Genomic DNA, 19,498 nt, shown 5'->3' with positions numbered 1-19,498 from the left:
GGGAGGACGGAGCGAGGGAGAGACCCGTCACCCCCGCAGCCGAAGGGAGCGTCGGGGCTTTGGTTCCCCCAAATGCACCTTCAGGTAGCGCTTTACCGTTTCACACGCATCGCTCTACCACCGGCAACACTCACCGTCACAAAGGGCGGGAAGGAGAAGCTTTAATCCTATTTTTAATCCACCTGCCAGCGCTGGTCCTTACTCCTTTCTCCGGAGAGAAGCCTGGCGTGAGGGCTGTCTCTCATCCACACAGCAGAAGCACCGCCATGGGGGATAAAAAAAAAAACAAGCGAGGGGATAAATCTCCATCGCCCTCGCTGCAGTCACCAGAGGGCACGCGTCCGCTGCGCAGGGGCGCCCGGGCCCAACAGCGGCAGGGCGAGATCCGCCGCTTGGGTTTTTATTTCTTTAGGCCCAAACGAAGGGATCCAGTGCAGGGGGAGGCGGGAGCCGTCGGCCCCATCCGAGGGCGCTGCCCTGCTTGGAAAAAACACCCACGGCGAACCAAAAACAAACCCCATCCCAGCCCAAATTCGCCACGACTTTATTCCAGAAAGGCCACCGAGCCGCGAGAGTTACAGAAGGCAACCGGAACGGCGGGCGGGAGTTCGCGGTCAGAGCAAATCATTAAATCGCTGTGTAATTTCTCCGATTTTGAACCTTTTTTCCCCATTTTTCAACCCGGCAGGCTCGGCGACAGCTTTCTGTGCGAATTAGCGAGGGGAACAAAACAAAAAACCAAACCAAAACCAGCTCGACCCAGCTGAGAATCAGAGCGTCGGTGCAAGCGGTTAGTGCGGAGGGAGAGGAGCCGTGGCGGGGGGCGAAGCTCGACGGCCGCCCGCCGCCCTCGCGCCGGCATCCTGCGCGGCGTCTGGGAACGGCCCGGTGCCGGCGGACGTTTCGGCGGTCCCCGTCATGGAGCGCTCGGCCGGCGGGAGGGAGGCGGACGCCGGTGGAGCTGCGGGGAGGGAGAACGCGGGGTTCTAGCGGCGTGGCGGCGCGGCGCGGCGCCGGTGCCGCCGATGCCGTACCTTCGTTAGGGGTGCCGGGGCGGGCGCCTACGGCAGGCGGCTTTTGATGGCGGCCACGATCTTCTGGAGCTTGGCATCGCTGTCCACAAACCCTTCACCGTTCTGGCGGAGGGAGAACGGCCGCATCCCAGGGTGCTGGCGCGCCCCGGCGCGGCGCCGGGGAGGGGGTCACCCACCTTTTCGGGGGGCGCGCCGCGGGGGGGGGGGGGTCACCCACCTTTTTGGAGTGGACCAAGCGTCCGCCCACCGTCACTTCAAACCATCCTGTCACCTCCCGCGTCCCCTGGCCGCTCTGTGGGGACACGGGGGGGGGGGGGGGGGCGTCACCTCGGCTCCGGGTGCCCCCCGCCCCCCCGGGGGGGCACAGGGGGGGTCACCTCGGCTCCGGGTGCCCCCCGCCGCCCCGTGGGGACACAGGGGGGGTCACCTCGGCTCCGGGTGCCCCTCGCCGCCCCGTGCCCCCCAACTCACCACCGCCAGCGCGCCCGGGAAGCGCCGTTCCAGCTCCTGCTTGAGCTGCTGGTACTGAAAGGGAGGGGAAGGGGGGGGGTCACCCCCTGCCCGTTTGGGGGGCGCCCCTCGGGGGGCTGCGAGGGGGAAGGGGGGGCACGGCTCACCTTGGGGGTGTAGCCTCAGGCTCCGCTGCGGGGGGGGGGGGGGCAGGCGGTCAGGGGGAACGGGGACCCCTGCGAAGGGGCACCCCCGGGTGCAGGGACCCCCTCCAACCACAGGGACACCCCCCCCCAACCACAGGGACCCCCCGGAGCACAGGGACACCCCCCAACCACAGGGACCCCCTCCAACCACAGGGACCCCCCCCTCGGAGCACAGGGACCCCCCTCAGAGCACAGGGACCCCCCCCAACCACAGGGACACCCCCCTCGGAGCACAGGGACCCCCTCCAACTACAGGGACCCCCCCCCGGAGCACAGGGACCCCCTCGGAGCACAGGGACCCCCCAACAACAGGGACCCCCCTCGTAGCACAGGGACCCCCCACCCAACCACAGGGACCCCCCGGAGCACAGGGACCCCCCAACCACAGGGACCCCCCTCGGAGCACAGGGACCCCCCTCGGAGCACAGGGACCCCCCCCCTCGGAGCACAGGGACCCCCCTTCAGAGCACAGGGACCCCCCAACCACAGGCACCCCCCCAAATCGAGCCAAAAAGGGGTCCCCCTCTTCCCGGGTGCAGGGACCCCCGGATACAGGGACCCTCCTGGGCACGGGACCCCCCGGCACAGGGACCCCCGGCCCAGGGCCCCCCCAAATGGAGCGCAGGGCCCCCCCGCCCGGGGCCCCCCGGTACCAGTAGAGCACGGAGACGCGGAGCGGCTCGGCCATGGCGGCGGCGGCGGCGGCGGCGGCGGCGGCTGCGCGGCGGCCTCGGTCCCGCCCCGCGCCGGGCCCGGGGGTCCCCGGGGGGGGGGTGCGCACCCCCAAACCCCCCCCCGGCCCCGGCGGGGCCCCCCCCGAGCCCCGCGGAGCCCCGGCGGCACCGGGACGGGCCCCCCGCCCCCCATCGGCCCCCCGCGCCTTTTTGGGTGCGCTCGGGGTGTGCCCCGTCCCCCCAGTGTGGCCAGTGCCTCTCCCAGTATAACCAGTGCCCCCCCCCGTGTGGCCAGTGCCTCCCCCAGTGGGGCCAGTGCCCCTCCCGTATGGCCTATGCCTCCCCCCCCAGTATGGCCTGTGCATCCCCCCAGTACAGCCAGTGCCTCACCCCCAGTACAGCCAGTGCATCACCCCCAGTATAACCAGTGCATCCCCCCAGTACAGCCAGTGCATCACCCCCAGTATAACCAGTGCATCACCCCCAGTATAACCAGTGCCTCCCCCCAGTACAGCCAGTGCATCACCCCCAGTATAACCAGTGCATCACCCCCAGTATAACCAGTGCCTCCCCCCAGTACAGCCAGTGCATCACCCCCAGTATAACCAGTGCATCTCCCCAGTACAGCCAGTGCATCACCCCCAGTATAACCAGTGCCTCCCCCCAGTACAGCCAGTGCATCACCCCCAGTATAACCAGTGCATCACCCCCAGTATAACCAGTGCCTCCCCCCAGTACAGCCAGTGCATCACCCCCAGTATAACCAGTGCCTCCCCCCAGTACAGCCAGTGCCTCACCCCCAGTACAGCCAGTGCATCACCCCCAGTATAACCAGTGCATCCCCCCAGTACAGCCAGTGTATCCCCCCAGTACAGCCAGTGCATCACCCCCAGTATAACCAGTGTATCCCCCCAGTACAGCCAGTGCATCACCCCCAGTATAACCAGTGCCTCCCCCCAGTACAGCCAGTGCATCACCCCCAGTATAACCAGCGCCTCCCCCCAGTACAGCCAGTGCATCACCCCCAGTATAACCAGTGCCTCCCCCCAGTACAGCCAGTGCATCACCCCCAGTATGACCAGTGCCTCCCCCCCGTGTGGCCCGTCCATCGCCCCCCCCCGCCGGTCCCGGGGCCGCCCCGCGCGCTCCCGCCGCTCCCCGGGGCCGCGCACAGCCGGGGCCGCGCTCGGCGCTCCCGGTCGGCGGCTGCGGTCTGCGGCGGGGATGGGGCCGCGGCGCTGAGCGGGGGGGGCCCGGCGGGGCGGGGGGGGGCCCGGGCCGGCGCCCCCCGCTCCCGGCGCCATGGGCGAATGGACCATCCTGGAGCGGCTGCTGGAGGCGGCGGTGCAGCAGCACTCCACCATGATCGGGAGGTGAGCCCACGGCGCGGGGGGGGGGTCGCGGGACCCCCCCACGGGCCCACGGCCCCCAGGCCCCCCCCGGGTCAGGAGCTGCCCGTGGGGGAGCGCGGGGGGGGGGGGGGGTGGCGTCACCCACGGGGCGTCCCCCCAGGGCGCCCCCCCCCCCCGGCAAGAGGCTGGGAGGTGGCCCCCCGTGTGGGGGTGGCGGAGGGACCCGCCGTCACCCGCCCCGCTGTCACCTCCCCGCTGGCAGGAGGTGACAGATGTGATAACGGGGACACTCAGGACAAGGGACAGCGTGGGGACGGTCACAGCCCCGGGGGCCCCCTTCCCCCCGGGGGGTCGGTCCCGGGGGGGGGGGGCGGTCCTCGCCGCGGGGAGACGGGGCCGTCCCCGCTGAGGCGCAGCTGGGGGAGAGGGGACAGAAAAAGGTCCCCACGTGTCCCCCGACAGCGGGCGCGTCCCCAAAACTGCACCCCGAGTACCCTAAATCTGCACCCCGCGTCCCCCAAACCTGCACCCTGCGTCCCGCAAAACCTGCAGGCCGTGTCCCCCAAACCTGCACCCCAGGTCCCCCAGGGCGCCTGGCGCGGCCCCGCCTTGCCGTGGGGCGCAGGGGGTGCTGGGGGTCCCGCTGCCCCCCGGGGTGGGGGGCGACCACCCCACCCCCTGGCAGAGCCGCAGCCGCCAGGGACGAGCACCGATGGGCGCCGTCAAGGTCAGGGGCGGTGGCACCTGGGACATGGCGCCTCGGAAGAACTTGGGGATCCAGGCGGGACCCACGCGTCGGGGTCCAGGTGGGACCCACGCGTCAGGGTCCAGGTGGGACCCACGTGTCCAGGTTGGATCCAGGTGTCCGGGTCCAGGTGGGACCCACGTGTCCAGGTCGGATCCAGGTGTCCGGGTCCAGGTCCAACTCACGCGTTGGGGTCCAGGTGGGACCCTCATGTCCAGGTCAGATCCAGGTGTCCGGGTCCAAGTGGGACCCACGTGTCCAGGTCCAACCCATGCGTTGGGGTCCACGTGGGACCCACATGTCCAGGTCGGACCCATGCGTCCGGGTCCACGTGGGACCCACATGTCCAGGTCTAACCCACGTGTTGGGGTCCAGGTGGGACCCACGTGTCCAGGTCCGACCCACGCGTCCGGGTCCAGGCGGGACCCACGTGTCCAGGTCCAGGTGGGACCCACGTGTCCAGGTCAGACCCATGCATTGGGGTCCAGGTGGGACCCTCGTGTCCAGGTCCAACCCACGCGTCCGGGTCCAGGTGGGACCCACGTGTCCAGGTCAGACCCATGCATTGGGGTCCAGGTGGGACCCACGTGTCCAGGTCGGATCCAGGTGTCTGGGTCCAGGTAGGACCCATGCATCTGGGTCCAGGTGGGACCCTCGTGTCCAGGTCCAACCCACGCGTCCGGGTCCAGGTGGTCGCACCTCCTCCCTCCCTGCTCCCTCCCAGGATCCTGCTGACGGTGGTGGTGATCTTCCGCATCCTGATCGTGGCCATCGTGGGAGAGACGGTGTACGAGGACGAGCAGACCATGTTCATGTGCAACACGCTGCAGCCGGGCTGCAACCAGGCGTGCTACGACAAGGCCTTCCCCATCTCCCACATCCGCTACTGGGTCTTCCAGATCATCCTGGTCTGCACCCCCAGCCTCTGCTTCATCACCTACTCCGTCCACCAGTCGGCCAAGCAACGGGAACGGCGCTACTCCTTCCTCTACCCGCTGCTGGAACGGGACGGGCGCGAAGCCAAGAAGACCAAGACGCTCAACGGGGTGCTGGTACCCAGCCCCGAGGGGGGCTGCAAGGAGGAACCCGACTGCCTGGAGGCGAAGGAGCTGCCCGGCCCGCCGCCGCGGCCCCCCCGCAGCTCCAAAGCCAAGCGGCAAGAGGGCATCTCCCGTTTCTACGTCATCCAGGTGGTCTTCCGCAACGCCCTGGAGATCGGCTTCCTGGCCGGGCAGTATTTCCTCTACGGATTCAACGTGCCGGCCATCTTCGAGTGCGATCGTTACCCGTGCGTCAAGGAGGTGGAGTGTTACGTCTCGCGGCCCACCGAGAAGACCGTCTTTTTGGTTTTCATGTTCGCCGTCAGCGGCGTCTGCGTCCTCCTCAACCTGGCCGAGCTCAACCATTTGGGTTGGCGCAAGGTCAAGGCTGCCGTCCGCGGGGTGCAAGCGCGTCGCAAGTCGCTGGTGGAGGTGCGCAAGAAGGACCTCTCCCCGCCGGCCCCCGCGCCCGCGCTCGGCCGGACGCAGTCCAGCGAATCCGCCTACGTCTGAGCCCCCCGCCCCAAAATCGCCGGGGCCCCCCCGCTCCGGTTTGCCGCAAGGGCTGACGCCAGCTTTCGGCGTCGATCGCGTCATGGTGCAAGCGGGGAGTGGGGGGGGACGGACCCACGACCCGCGCCCCGCCGGCCTCCGCGCCGGGGGGCAACGGGTGGGTGGGTATTTATTCGGCAGAGGGGATGGGGGGCAGAGCCCCCCGCCGCCCCCCCGGGATGTAAATAAAGGGGTTGGCGGGTCGAGCGCCGAGCTCTAACCGGCGCCGCGGGGGGTGTCGCGGGACGATCCCCCCGCCCCGAGCACGGCACCGCGGGTGCCACGAGCCGCCCGGCCCCCCCTTCCCCCCGGATTTGCGGCCTCTAATCCGCTCTCTAATAGCTCTAAAGAAGGGAAAGGGGCTGAGCCAGGCGCCATCTGCCAAGGGTTTTATTGGGACGCGTCGCCCGGCCGGATCCGCGGCTACAGCCTGAAACGGAGAGCGGCCCATCAGGGAGGGGCGGGGGGGGGCACCTGGCCCCACGCCGGCCCCACGCTGGCCCCACGGCGGCCCCACTCACGTCACTTCCCGGAAGGCTCTCTTCTCCACGTATTTCAGGCGATATCTCCTCTTGAACCTGGCGAGAGGTAGGAGGAAAGGGGTTAAAAATGGACCCCCCCACCTACCCCAAATCTGGGGGGCAGCCGGAGTCCCCCCGAGCTGGGGGGAGCCCCCCCCACTCACTTGGCCCTCTCCCGCGGCTCGATCAGGTTCCTCTTCTGCAGGCTCTTGAAGCGGTCGCGCAGGACGCTGCCCTCGGGCTGAAACGGGGAGGGGACGTTGTGGGGGGCGCAGGGGGGCGGGGGACCCACTCCCCCACCTCCCAGCCAGGTCTGGGGGGGCTCCAGCAAGCCCCCTCCCCGGCAGGAGGGGAGCGGAGGAGCCATTTCACACCCAAGAGTGCCGCGCTGTGGGGCGCGAGCGGCTGGGGAGGCGCCGTGGGGGCGCGAGCGGCTGGGGAGGCACTATAGGGGCGCGAGCGGCTGGGGAGGCGCCGTGGGGGCGCAAGTGGCTGGGGAGGTGCGCAGGAGTGCAAGTGGCTGGGGAGGCGCCATAGGGGCGCGAGCGGCTGGGGAGGTGTGCAGGGGTGTGAGCGGCTGGGGAGGCGCCGTAGGGGCGCGAGCGGCTGGGGAGGTGTGCAGGGGTGTGAGCGGCTGGGGAGGCGCCGTAGGGGCGCGAGCGGCTGGGGAGGCGCCGTAGGGGCGCGAGCGGCTGGGGAGGCGCCGGCACCCTCAGCACCCAGGCCCTCGCCTACGCGACGAGAGCCCGGGACCCCGAAACCCTTCACATTCCCAGCCCGAAGCAGGGGGGCTGCGAATCCTCGTAGCGCAAGGATGGGTCTCATCACGGGGCGCCGGCGCCCCCCGCCCCCCCCCGCGGCGGGGACCCCCCCCCGCGGCGCCCCCCACCTTCAGCCTGCGCAGGGACTCGGCCAGCTCGTCGCTCAGCTGCACCTCCGGGCCGGGCTCCTCGTACCTGCGGGGCGGGGTCTCAGGGAGGGGGCGGGGGGCTGCGGCAGCCCCCCACGCCCCCTCCCCACTCACCTGAGGCGCCCCAGGCGCCGGGGCAGCGCCTCCTTCGCCCGCCGCTTGGCCAGGCGCGCCTGCCGGCGCCGCAGCAGCTCCGCTTCCCACCCCTTCACCTGCCGCCGCAGCTGGCGCAAGCGGAACAGCTCCTGCCGCCGGCACCGCGCCGCCTTCTCCTGGCGCTGCCGGGTCGCCTGCGGGCGCAACCGCGTCAGGACGCCGGCAAACCCCGGCGCCCCCCGCCCGGCGCGTCCCCTCGCCGTCCCCGCACCAGGGCTCGGGCTTCCTTCTCCCGCCGGCGCTGCTGCTCCGTCTTCTTCTCCCGCCGCGGCGCCGTTTTCGGGGCGTCCGCCGGCTCCGCCGGCTCCTCGCCGTCCTCCTCGTCCCCCGACTCCTCCAGCAGCCCCTCGCACTGCTCCTGGAAAACCGTCTCCTGGGGGGGACGGGGTGGGGGGGGTCAGCACCCCGATTCGGGAACGCACCCCCCCAAAAAACCGCGCCGGGGGTCCGGGGTCTCACCGCGGTGGGGAGCTCGGCGCCGGCGGGGATCCTCAGCTGCCTCTCCACCTTGTCCTCCGCCCTCTTCTTCCTCACCTCCGCCTCGTGGGCTCGCAGCAGCAGCGCCTGCGGGGTCGGGGGGGGACACAGACACCGGCGCCGCCGTCACCCCCGACGCCGGGGGGGGGCCGCCCCGCGCCCGCCGCGCGCCCCCCCCCCCCCCAAACCTGGTGGTCCTCGAAAGCGGGGTTGTAGGAGCCGCCGGCGGCGATGACCTCCACGGCGGGGACCTGCGAGGGCTTCGTCCGCAGCCTGGCGGGGCGCTGGGGGGGGGGGGCGGTCGCACAGGCGGGGTGGGGGGGGCCTGCCGGAGCCCCCCCACCCCCCCCAAAGCCCCCCCAAAGCGGCTCACCTTCACCCTCTGCTTCTTGGTCTGCTGCAGGAACCAGCCGTCCTGTCCCGCCAGCGCCCGGTCCAGGGGGTCTGCGGGGACCCCGGCACCCCCCCGCTGTCCCCACGGCCCCCCACCACGGGGGGGGGGGGGGGCGCCGGCGCCGCCGAACCCCCCCCCCCCCCCCCCCCCCCCGAGGCGGGGCAGCCGCGCTCTGCCAATAAACCGGGCCTCAACCCCACGCCTGCGTCCCGTCTCCTCCGCCGCCCCCCCGGTTTTCACCCCGAACCCCCGCTTCCTTACTGTCGGCGGCCCAGATGTCGTAGAAGCCCCTGGCGGGGTCGGAGCGCCCCGTTTCCGGGGGTTTTGCCGGGTTTTTTCCCGGCGGGCCCCCCCCCCGCCGCAGCCGGGCCTGCAGGCGCCGTTCGGCGCGGGGCAGCACCCCCTTTTCCGCTCGCTTCTCCCAAAATTCCCGCCGCCGTTTCTCCTTCCGCCCGTTGGGAATCTGGTGGGCCAAAATGCTGCGGGGGGGGGCAGGGGGGGGGGGCGGCCGGGGCTCAGCCGGGGGGGGGACACGACACCCCCCAATTTCCACCCCCCAAGCCCCCCTCGCTCACTTTTTGGGTGCCGGCACCTTGGGGCCGGGCTGCAGCCCCAGGTCGACGTGGAGCGGCTTCTCCTTGCCCTTGTTCAGTTGCCGATCTTGGGGGGGGGGGGGACGACGACACACAGGGGTCACCCCCAAAGGCGGCGGGAAGGACGGGGGGCGCGGCGCACCCCGAGGGTCCCTCGTGGGGTGACCCCCCCCCCCCCATAACGCCCCCCCCTCACCCTTCTCGGCGTTGCCCGTGTCCACGAAGAAGAGCCCCTCGTCCGGCTGCTCCGCGATCAGGCCCCTGGGGGGGGACCCCGTCACCGCCGGGGGGTGAGGGGACCCCCAAACCCCCTCTGGGGCCCCTCAGACCCCCCAAACCCCTCTGAGCCCCCCAAACCCCCTCTGAGAGCCCCAAACCCCCTCTGAGCCGCCTCTGTGCTCCCCAAACCCCCTCTGAGACCCCTCAGACCCCCCAAACCCCTCTGTGCCCCCCCCAAACCCCTCTGTGCCCCCCAAACCCCCTCTGAGACCCCTCAGACCCCCCAAACCCCTCTGAGCCCCCCAAACCCCCTCTGAGCCCCCCCAAACCCCCTCTGAGACCCCTCAGACCCCCCAAACCCCTCTGAGCCCCCCAAACCCCTCTGTGCCCCCCCAAACCCCTCTGTGCCCCCCAAACCCCCTCTGAGACCCCTCAGACCCCCCAAACCCCTCTGAGCCCCCCAAACCCCCTCTGAGCCCCCCCAAACCCCCTCTGAGACCCCTCAGACCCCCCAAACCCCTCTGAGCCCCCAAACCCCTCTGTGCCCCCCAAACCCCTCTGTGCCCCCCCAAACCCCCTCTGAGACCCCTCAGACCCCCCAAACCCCTCTGAGCCCCCCAAACCCCCTCTGAGCCCCCCAAACCCCCTCTGAGACCCCTCAGACCCCCCAAACCCCTCTGAGCCCCCCAAACCCCCTCTGAGACCCCCAAACCCCCTCTGAGCCGCCTCTGTGCTCCCCAAACCCCCTCTGAGACCCCTCAGACCCCCCAAACCCCTCTGTGCCCCCCAAACCCCTCTGAGACCCCCAAACCCCCTCAGACCCCTCTGCGCCCCCCAAACCCCTCCGAGCCCCCTCTGAGACCCCCAAACCCCTCTGAGACCCCTCAGACCCCCCAAACCCCTCCGAGCCCCCCAAACCCCTCTGAGACCCCCCAGACCCCTCTGAGACCCCCCAAATCCCCTCAGAGCCCCCCCGACCCTCAGAGCCCCCCCAAATCCCCCCCGCGCCCCGCTCACCCCGTGGCCCGCTGCTGCAGCGCCACATCCTCGAGAAAGTCGCCGATTTCGCGGCCCAGCCTCGCTTCGGGGCCGGCCCAGCGCTTCCAACCCTTCTTACGGTTGCGGGGGCCGCGGGAGCGGCGGCGGGCGGCGGCGGGGTCCCGGGAGCCGGGGCCCAGGCCCAGGAACGACGGGGAGGCCGCGGGCGCCGCCATCTTGAAAAGAACGAGCAGGCGGCGGGGCCGGGCGGAAGCGCCTCGCCGCCACTTCCGGCCGCCATCTTGGGGAGGGCGGGGAAGGCCGGGTCGCCATCTTGGGGAGGGCAGGGCCGCCATCTTGGGAAGGGCGGGGTCCAGCTGCTGGCGGGGGGGGCTCCAGATGTGAGGACCCCCCCCCAACACCCGGGGGGCGGGGGGGGGGCTGGGCCCCCCGGAGCGGCTCCAGCTGTGAGCCCAGATGTGCCCCGGGCCGCCCGCCCCCGCCCGCGCCCTCACGCCTGGACACGCGTGTGCTCGGCCCACCTGCGCCGCCGGCCCCCCCTCCTTTGCACGCAGCCCCCCTCCCTTGCACGACCCCTCCTCGCGTGCCCACGCCCCTTGCACGCCTCCCCTTGCACACTCAACCCCCCCTCGCACCCCCCTCCCTTGCACGCTCCCCCCGCATACCCACGCTCTTGCACACCCCCCTTTGCACGCTCCCCCCTTGCACACACAGCCCTTGCACGCTCCCTCTCTTGCACGCCCCCCTTGCACCCCCCCTTGCACACTCCCCCCCCCCCCCCCGCACACCCGCTGCCCCAACCACACCGGCTCCATCACCCGCATCCTCCCTTTATTGGGGCCCGGGGGGCCCCGGGGGGGCCCCAGCGGGTCCTGGGGGGCTCTGGGGGTCCCAGAGGGTCCCGGGGGTCCCAGGGGGCCTCTGGGGACCCAGGGGGGTCCCAGGAGGTCCCTGGGAGTCCTGGGGGCTCTGGGGGGGTCTTTGGGGGTCTTGGGGGGCTCTGGGGGTCTTGGGGGGGTCCCAGAAGGTCTCAGGGGTCTCTCTGGGGGTCCCAGAGGGTCCCAGGGGGTCCCAGGGGTCTCTGGGGGGGTCTCTGGGGGTCCCGGAGGGTCCCAGGAGGTCTCGGGGTCTCTGGGGAGTCTCTGGGGGTCCCGGAGGGTCCCAGGAGGTCCCAGGGGTCTCTGGGGGTCCTGAGAGGGTCCCAGGGGTCTCTGGGGGGCCTCTGGGGGTCCCAGGGGGTGCTGGGAGGGGTCTCTGGGTGTCCTGGGGGGCTCTGGGGGTCTTGGGGGGTCCCAGGAGGTCTCGGGGGTCTCTGGGGGGTCTCTGGGGGTCCCGGAGGGTCCCAGGGGGTCCCGGGGGGGGTCTCTGGGGGTCCTGAGGGGCTCTGGGGGGGTCCCGGGGGGTCACTCTGCGGAGCCCTTGGGGCGGCGCTTGGAGGGGGGCACGAGGCGGGGGGGCAGGTCGGCCGGCAGCCCCCTCCCCTCCAGCTTGGCGCCGATGAGGTGGCCGGCCAGGGCGAACTCCTCGGCGTCCAGCATCCCGTCCCGGTCCACGTCGCTCAGCTGCCAGATGCGGCCCAGCACGGAGCTGGGCAGGTTGCTGCTCACCATCCAGCCCCGCGCCCGCCGCCCGCTCAGCTTCCCCCCCAGCGGCGCCAGCCCGTAGAAGATCTCGTCGTACTTGGCCTTGTCCTTCGTCACCACCCATTCCTCCTCGTCCTCGCCTTCCTCCTCCTCCTCCTCCGCCCCGCCGAAGGGGCCCTGGCGGGTGCCGTCGAAGGCTCCCCCCTGCACGCCGGCACCCTCGGGCGCTTCCAGCTCCTCCTGGCGCAGCAGCGGCATCAGGGCGGCGATGTCGGTGGTCAGGAGCTCGTCCAGCGCCTCCAGCATCCGCGGCTTCAGCCCCGGGAAGCGGGCGAAGTCGTGGACCAGCAGCAGCTCCTGGAGCGGGGAGGGGGCGCGCGGGGGGGGTCAGCAGCAGGCCGAGAGGCCCCGGCACGGGGGTCTGCATCCCGGCACGGGGGTCTGCATCCCGAGTGGCCCCGGCACGGTGGTCTGCATCCCGGCACGGTGGTCTGCATCCCAAGAGGCCCCGGCACGGGGGTCTGCATCCCAAGAGACCCCAGCATTGGGGCCTGCATCCCGAGAGACCCCGGCACGGGGGTCTGCATCCCGGCACGGGGGTCTGCATCCCGAGAGACCCTGGCACGGGGGTCTGCATCCTGGCACGGGGGTCTGCATCCCGAGAGACCCCAGCATTGGGGTCTGCATCCCGGCACGGGGGTCTGCATCCCGAGAGACCCCGGCACGGGGGTCTGCATCCCGGCGGGCATCCCGGCATTGGGGTCTGCATCCTGACGGACACCCCGGCATCGGGGTCTGCATCCCGGCGGACACCCCAGTATGGGGGTCTGCATCCCGAGAGACCCCGGCACGGGGGTCTGCATCCCAGCGGGCATCCTGGCACGGGGGTCTGCATCCCAAGAGGCCCCGGCATTGGGGTCTGCATCCCAGCACGGGGGTCTGCATCCTGAGAGACCCCTGGCACGGGGCCCAGCATCCTGGCACGGGGCTCAGCATCCCGGTAAGGGGCTCAGCATCCCGGCGCGGGGCCCAGCATTCCAGCACGGGGCTCAGCAACCCGCTGGACACCCCGGCACAGGGCTCAGCATCCCAGTACGGGGCTCAGCATCCCGGCGCGGGGCCCAGCATCCCGGCGCGGGGCCCAGCATCCCGGCGCGGGGGACCGGATCCGCCGCGGTGCCCACCTGCATGCGGGCGCAGTCGGGGAAGTCTCCGGGCGGGATGTGATGCTCCAGCTGGATGCGGGTGAAGAGGAGCGGCAGTTTGGCGATCAGCTGCTTCTTCTTGTTGTCCTTCCCGAAGACGGAGGGCATCTCCTTCTTCAGGCGGCTGATGATGTGCGCGTGGACCTGGGGGCAGCGCGGGGCTCCGTCAGGGCCCCCGGCACGGCACGGCACGGCACGGCGCCGTGCCCGGGCGCCCGGGTCCCCTCCGCGTCTCGGAGCCTCCCCGAAACCGGGGAGAGTCCCACGGCGCCCGCCCCGTGGCCCCGTCCCAATCCCAATCCCATTCCCAATCCCAATCCCACCCTGTCCCGTGCGTGGCGGTGCTGGCCCCGGCCCCGGCCCCGAGCGTCGCGGGCGGCGGATGCGCCGCACAAAGGGCCGCGGCCGCAGGTGGCCGGATGCGATAAGGCCGGCGGAGGGGGAAGAGGGAGACGGGGAATAACGCCAACCCCGCCGCCACCGCTTTCCGCCCCGGGCCCCGTGGCCAGCCGCCAGGGCGATGGGCTCGGCCACGGGGCCACCGCAGCCCCCAGCCCCCCGCGGTCCTGGGGGTCCCCGCACGGGGGGGAGCTGGCCTGGGCGCGGGGGGCGTTAATTAGTCTGCGATTACGGGGGCGGAAGGCGTTACCTCACGGGAAGCCCTTAACGAGGAAGCCAGGCACAGGATGGGGCGGGGGGGGGACGCGATGACGTCCCCCCCCTTGGCAACGGGGCCATTGTTGGAGGTGGCCGGGAGCCACGGGGGCTGCGGGACCCCCGGGGCCACCTCCTGGGGCCAAGGAGGGGACCCCAAACCATCAACGCTCCTTCTCCTCCCGGAGCCACGGAGAGCCCCACGGAGCCCCGGTGGCCCCTTGGCCACCACAGGGAGCCCTGGTGGCCCCTTGGCCGCCACGGAGAGCCCCAAGGAGCCCTGGTGTCCCCTTGGAGCCACGGAGAGCCCCACAGAGCCCCGGTGGCCCCTTGGCTACCACGGGGAGCCCTGGTGGTCCCTTGGCCGCCACGGGGAGCCCTGGTGGCCCCTTGGCCGCCACGGAGAGCCCCAAGGAGCCCTGGTGTCCCCTTGGAGCCACGGAGAGCCCCACAGAGCCCTGGTGGCCCCTTGGCTACCACGGAGAGCCCCAAGGAGCCCTGGTGTCCCCTTGGCCACCACAGAGAGCCCCACGGAGTCCTGGTGGCCCCTTGGAGCCATGGAGAGCCCCAAGGAGCCCTGGTGTCCCCTTGGCTACTAGAGAGTCCCAAGGAGCCCTGGTGTCCCCTTGGCCACCACAGAGAGCCCCACGGAGTCCTGGTGGTCCCTTGGAGCCATGGAGAGCCCCAAGGAGCCCTGGTGTCCCCTTGGCTACCATGGAGAGCCCCACGGAGTCCTGGTGGCCCCTTGGAGCCATGGAGAGCCCCAAGGAGCCCTGGTGTCCCCTTGGCCACCACAGAGAGCCCCAAGGAGCCCTGGTGTCCCCTTGGCTGCCATGGAGCCACGGAGAGCCCCCCGGAGCCCTGGTGGCCCCCTGGCTCCCCCGGAGAGCCCCCCGGAGCCCTGGTGGCCCCTTGCCGCGCCCCCGTCGGCCGCACTCACCCTGACGAGCCGTGCCCGCTTGACGAGGTCATTGAGCTTCCTCAGGGCGGCATGGCGGGGCAGGTTCTGGATGTCCTGGAACAAGTCCTGCTCCTCCAGCTCAAAGAGCTGCCGGTTGTCGGCGATGAGGAGCGGCTCGGACCAGAAGGAGCCGATGAAGACGCGCAGCACCTCGGGGGTGTTGAACACCTTCCCCAGGGACCACATCAGCGCCCCGTAGACGCGCATCAGCTGCTGCGTCTCCACCATGTCGGCCTTGTTCAGGACCACCCGGATCTTGTCCTCGTTGCCCTTGAGGGCTCGGATGGCCTCGGAGAACTCGTCCGAGATCTCCAGCTTGTGGGCGTCGAAGAGGAGGATGATGAGGTCCACGCGCTCGGCGAACCACTGCAGCACGGCCGGGAAGTCGTAGCCTGGGCAGGGGGGGAGGCGGGAATTGGGGATCCCCCCCGCCGGAGCCCAAAACCCAGCCCTAACCCCAGCCCCAACCCCAACCCTAACCCTAAGCCCAGCCCTAATCCCAGTCCTAACTCTAATCCCAGCCCTAACCTGAAACTGGACCCCAAATCCCAACCCCAAACGCCAATCCCAACCTCAAACCTAACCCTAATCCCAACTCCAAGCCTAACCACAACCCCAACCCCAACCTCAACCCTAACTAACCCCAACCCCAACCTAATCCCAACCCCAACCTAACCCCAATCCTAAACCCAACCCCAACCTAATCCCAACCTAACCCTAATCCTAACCCCAGTCCTAACCCCAGCCTAACCCCAGCCCCAACCTAACCCTAATCCTAACCCCAGCCCCAACCTAATCCCAACCTAACCCTAATACTAACCTCAGTCCTAGCCCCAGCCCCAACCTAATCCCAGCTCCAACCTAACCCTAATCCTAACCCCAATCCTAACTCCAACCTAACCCCAATCCTAACCCCAACCCCAACCTAACCCTAATCCTAACCCCAATCCTAACCCCAACCCCAGCCCAATCCCAACCTAACCCTAATCCGAACCCCAACCTAACCCTAATCCTAACCCCGGTCCTAGCCCCAGCCTAACCCCAGCCCCAGCCCCCCCCGCGCCGGCCCCCGCAGCCCCGCCAGCCCAGAGAAAAGCACCAAAAAAGGCAAGCGGAGCCCTGGGCACGGCCCCTCCTCGCCCTTGACCCCGACCTTGACCCCGACCTTGACCCCCTCCCCACCCGCGCGTGCCGCGGCTGGGAGCGCCCGGCCAGGAATTTGGCCTTGACCCAGCCCCGACCCAGCCCTGACCCCCCCTTCCCAGCCCCTCCCCCTTTCCCAGTCCCCCCTTTTCCCAGTTCCCCCCTTTCCCAGCCCCTCCCCCTTTCCCAGTCCCCCTTTTCCAGTTCCCCCCTTTCCCAGCCCCCCTTTCCCAGTCCCCCCCTTTCCCAGCCCTCCCTTCCCAGCCCCCCTTTCCCAGTCCCCCTTTCCCAGTCCTCCCCCTTTCCCAGCCCCCTTTCCCAGTCCCCCCCTTTCCCAGTTCCCCCCTTTCCCAGCCCCCCTTTCCCAGCCCCTCCCCCTTTCCCAGTCCCCCTTTCCCAGTCCCCCCCCTTTCCCAGCCCCCCCTTTCCCAGCCCTCCCTTCCCAGCCCCCCTTTCCCAGTCCCCCCCCTTTCCCAGGGGGTCTCCCCCAGCCAAGCCCCCCCCCCCCGGGGCCGTTTCGGCGGCCGGTGCCAGGGCTCTTGGCAGAGGCCGAAGGTTTCGGGGTGGGGAAGGAAGACGGGGGGGGGCCCGGGGGGGGCCCGGCCTCCGCAGCCGGGCTGGAAAGTTGGCAGCGACCCCGGCGTCGCGGGGGGGGGGAGCCCCCCACCCCGGCCATGGCTCCGGAGAGGGGGCCCCGGACCCCCCCCGCCCCGCGGGACCCCCCCTCGCTCCCCCCGGCCCTGGGGAGCAGCGGGGGGGGGGGAGCGCTGGCAGCCCCCCCCTTGGCAGCCCCCCCCCCCCGCAGCACCCCACCCCGCGGGGTTTCGCAACCCCCGCGGGCCCCACGCTGCGCCCTGCACCCCCCAGCAGCACCCCACGAAACCTCGCCCCCCCCCCCCGGCTGCACCCCCTTACACTTTGCACCCCCATTTTGCACCCCCTTAAACCTTGCACCGCCATCGGCACCCCGCTGCGCTTTGCACCCCCATTTTGCACCCCTTGCACTTTGCCCCCCCATTTTGCACCCCCCAGTCCCCACCTCCTTACACCTTGCACCCCCGTTTTGCCCCCCGTTAAACCCTGCCCCCCCATTTTGCCCCCCTTGCACTTCGCCCCCGCGCCCCTCACCGCGGCTGACGCGCTGCTTGGCCCCCGACAGGATCCCGGGGGTGTCGATCAGGCTGATGCTCTCCAGCACCTGGTTGGGGAGGTGGGCGCACATGAACCTGCGCGGGAGCAGCCGCGTTAGGACCCCCCGGGACCCCCCTGAACCCCCCCGAGCCTCCCGGGACCCCCCCGGACCCCCCTGAGCCTCCCCGGAGCCCCTGGACCCCCCCGAACCCCACCCGAGCCCCCCCCGGACCCCCTGAACCCCCTGGATCCCACCAGACCCCCGTGGACCCCGCTGAACCCCCCGAGCCTCCCCCGGCCCCCTGTAACCCCCCTAGACCCCCCCGAGCCCCCCGACCCTCCCGGATCCCTCCAGACCCCCCAGACCCTCCCTGACCCCCCTGAACCCCCTCCAGACCCCCCAAGCCTCCCCGCATCCCTCCAACCCCCCCAGACCCCCCTGAACCCCCCGGATTCCTCCAGACCCCCCTGGACCCTCCTGGACCCCCCTGAACCCCCTCCAGACCCCCCCAGACCCCCCTGAACCCCGTGAATGTCCCCGACCCCACCCCGGCCCCCCCAGACCCCACTGAGTCTCTCCCAGACCCCCCTGAACCCCCCAGACCCCCCTGGCCCCCCCGGACCCCCCGAGCCTCTCCCGGACCCCTCCGGACCCCCTGATCCCTCTGGACCCTCCAGACCCCCCTGAACCCTCTGCCCCCCGGACCCCCCAGACCCCCCTGAATGCCCCCTGAACCCCCCGACCCCCCTTGCCCCCCCCCGAACCCCCAGCCCCCCCGGGGGCTGCAGGAGGGAAGGGGGAGCGAGTGGGCAGCACCCACTCGTGTCCGTGGGGGGGGTCCGTGAGGGTGGGGGGGTCCGTGAGGGTGGGGGGTCCCGGGGGGTCCCCCTCCCTGCGCCAGCCCTGCCGGCAACTTTCCGAGGGGGGGGGGGGGCGGCTGCGGGGCCGCCTTCCTGACGCCGGGCTCGTCCCCCCCCACCCCCCCCCCCGCGTGGCAGGGAGCGGATCCCCCCCATTCCCAAGGGGGGGGCCCCCAAATGGGGGGGGGACCCCAAATGATGGCGGGGGAGCTCAAATAATGGGGGGGGACCCCAAATAATGGGGGGGACCTCAAATGGGGGGGGGGGGGGCAAATAATGGGGGGGGAGCTCAAATAATGGGGGGGACCCAAATGGGGGGGACCTCAAATAATGGGGGGGGAGCTCAAATAATGGGGGGGGACCTCAAATAACGGGGGGGGACCCCAAATAATGGGGGGGGAGCTCAAATGCGGGGGATGCCAAATAATGGGAGGGACCCCAAATAATGGGGGGGACCCCAAATAATGGGGGGAGCTCAAATAATGGGGGGGACCCCAAATAATGGGGGGACCCCAAATAATGGGGGGGACCCCCCAGCTCCCACCCCCCCAGGGCGCAGCGTGGGATCGACAGAAACGGTCAAAACCGGGCAAAACCCGGCGAATCCGCGGGTGGATCCCGATCCGGGGGGGGGCTCCATGTGGGGGTGCCCGGCGCTGGGGGCGGGGGCGGGGGGTCTGGCTCACCGATTAAGGAAGGTATTCCCGAAGGGATTGAGCTTGCGGAAAGGTTTTTTGGGATCGACGATGAGGGCGTTGCCCGGCGTGATGCCCTCGGTCTCGCCGTGCATGATGGCCACGAAGGAATCGGTGGTGGGCTCGGGGCCGATCCGGCTGCCGGGGATGTCCTGCTCCAGCAGGTAACGGATAAACGTGGTTTTCCCGGTGGAATATTGCCCCACCACCAACACCATCGGCTTGTTGTCGAAATCGGCGTCCTCCAGCGCCGGCGAGTGGAAATCGTGGAAGCGGTAAAACTCTTCCACCGGTAAAAGCTTCTTCTTGTAGAGGCTCTTCAGCCCCTGGGTGACGGTGCGGAGCACCTCCGGGCTCTTCCTCTCGTTCTTCCTCATCCAGCTGAACATGGCGGCGGCGGGCAGGGGGCTGCCGGCGCGGCGGGGGGCCGGCGCGCGCCCCGAAGCGACGGCGGGTCCGCGGGGGGCTGCGGCCGGCTCAGGCGGAGGGCTCGGCCATGGGGTGCCGCCGGACCCCCGCTCCTCCCGCCCTCAACCCCCCCCCCCCCAAAAAGAAAAGCAGATTTGGGGGGGTTTCGCCTTCCCGGCGAGGCGCTTCGCCAGGCCGGGGGGTTTTTTTTTTCCCCTTCCCGGCCCTTTTGGCCCCAAAACAGCGGCGGGGTCCCGGCGCCGCTTCCCCCGGCGAAACGCCGCTCCCGGCCCGAGCGACTTCTTGGCTTTTTGCCTTTTTTTTTTTTTCTCTTTTTTTTTTTTTTTTTTCTTTTTTCCTCCCCTTTTTTCCTCTTATTTTCACGGGAGGAGAACGCCTTCGCGGCGACGCCGGCGATGCCGCGGAAGATCTGCGCCCAGGCCGGAGGCGGCGGCGGGGAGAAAAGGGCCGGGGCGGGAATATATTCACATAAATCATGGGGGCGGGGGGGGGGCAGCCCGGGCCGCGCCATAAA

The 19,498-nt window shown here is 70.8% G+C and overlaps 4 protein-coding genes across 5 annotated transcripts; 1 reads left to right on the top strand and 3 right to left on the bottom strand.

Annotated features, from left to right (window-relative positions):
• Positions 1–527: 527 nt before the first annotated feature.
• SELENOW (selenoprotein W) lies at positions 528–2,424 on the bottom strand. The gene is made up of 6 exons (XM_087729671.1): positions 2,344–2,424; positions 1,652–1,676; positions 1,506–1,559; positions 1,252–1,326; positions 1,035–1,136; positions 528–961 (listed from the first exon to the last, which is right to left on the bottom strand). The coding sequence occupies exons 1-5, from the start codon at positions 2,376–2,378 to the stop codon at positions 1,062–1,064; spliced, it is 264 nt and encodes an 87-aa protein (XP_087585797.1). The 5' UTR covers positions 2,379–2,424; the 3' UTR covers positions 528–961; positions 1,035–1,061.
• A 131-nt stretch (positions 2,425–2,555) lies between these two features.
• Positions 2,556–6,159, top strand: LOC104010609 (gap junction delta-2 protein). The gene is made up of 2 exons (XM_087729670.1): positions 2,556–3,737; positions 5,186–6,159. Exons 1-2 carry the CDS (start codon positions 3,667–3,669, stop codon positions 6,012–6,014), a joined length of 900 nt encoding a protein of 299 aa, XP_087585796.1. The 5' UTR covers positions 2,556–3,666; the 3' UTR covers positions 6,015–6,159.
• Positions 6,160–6,168: 9 nt separating this feature from the next.
• Positions 6,169–10,563, bottom strand: NOP53 (NOP53 ribosome biogenesis factor). Of its 2 annotated transcripts, XM_087729669.1 has the most exons (13): positions 10,341–10,562; positions 9,301–9,365; positions 9,087–9,171; positions 8,773–8,990; positions 8,491–8,561; positions 8,306–8,401; positions 8,100–8,204; positions 7,852–8,013; positions 7,599–7,774; positions 7,464–7,530; positions 6,739–6,815; positions 6,575–6,631; positions 6,428–6,483 (listed from the first exon to the last, which is right to left on the bottom strand). In XM_087729669.1, exons 1-13 carry the CDS (start codon positions 10,535–10,537, stop codon positions 6,477–6,479), a joined length of 1,383 nt encoding a protein of 460 aa, XP_087585795.1. In that variant the 5' UTR covers positions 10,538–10,562; the 3' UTR covers positions 6,428–6,476. The 2 variants fall into 2 exon arrangements, with proteins under 2 accessions (XP_087585794.1, XP_087585795.1); XM_087729668.1 differs by lacking the exon at positions 8,773–8,990 and having other exon boundaries at positions 6,169–6,483; positions 10,341–10,563.
• Positions 10,564–11,442: 879 nt separating this feature from the next.
• On the bottom strand, positions 11,443–19,286 carry EHD2 (EH domain containing 2). The gene is made up of 5 exons (XM_087778729.1): positions 18,547–19,286; positions 16,997–17,094; positions 14,705–15,117; positions 13,090–13,254; positions 11,443–12,262 (listed from the first exon to the last, which is right to left on the bottom strand). The coding sequence occupies exons 1-5, from the start codon at positions 18,942–18,944 to the stop codon at positions 11,726–11,728; spliced, it is 1,611 nt and encodes a 536-aa protein (XP_087634855.1). The 5' UTR covers positions 18,945–19,286; the 3' UTR covers positions 11,443–11,725.
• Between the last annotated feature and the right edge of the window lie 212 nt (positions 19,287–19,498).

Source organism: Nipponia nippon, unplaced genomic scaffold, assembly GCF_047370975.1.
Source record: "Nipponia nippon isolate SJK-2023a ecotype South Korea unplaced genomic scaffold, ASM4737097v1 scaffold_46, whole genome shotgun sequence".
NCBI classification, from domain to species: Eukaryota; Metazoa; Chordata; class Aves; order Pelecaniformes; family Threskiornithidae; genus Nipponia; species Nipponia nippon.
Note: the sequence above shows the minus strand (reverse complement) of the source record. Positions and strands in the feature narration are given on the sequence as shown.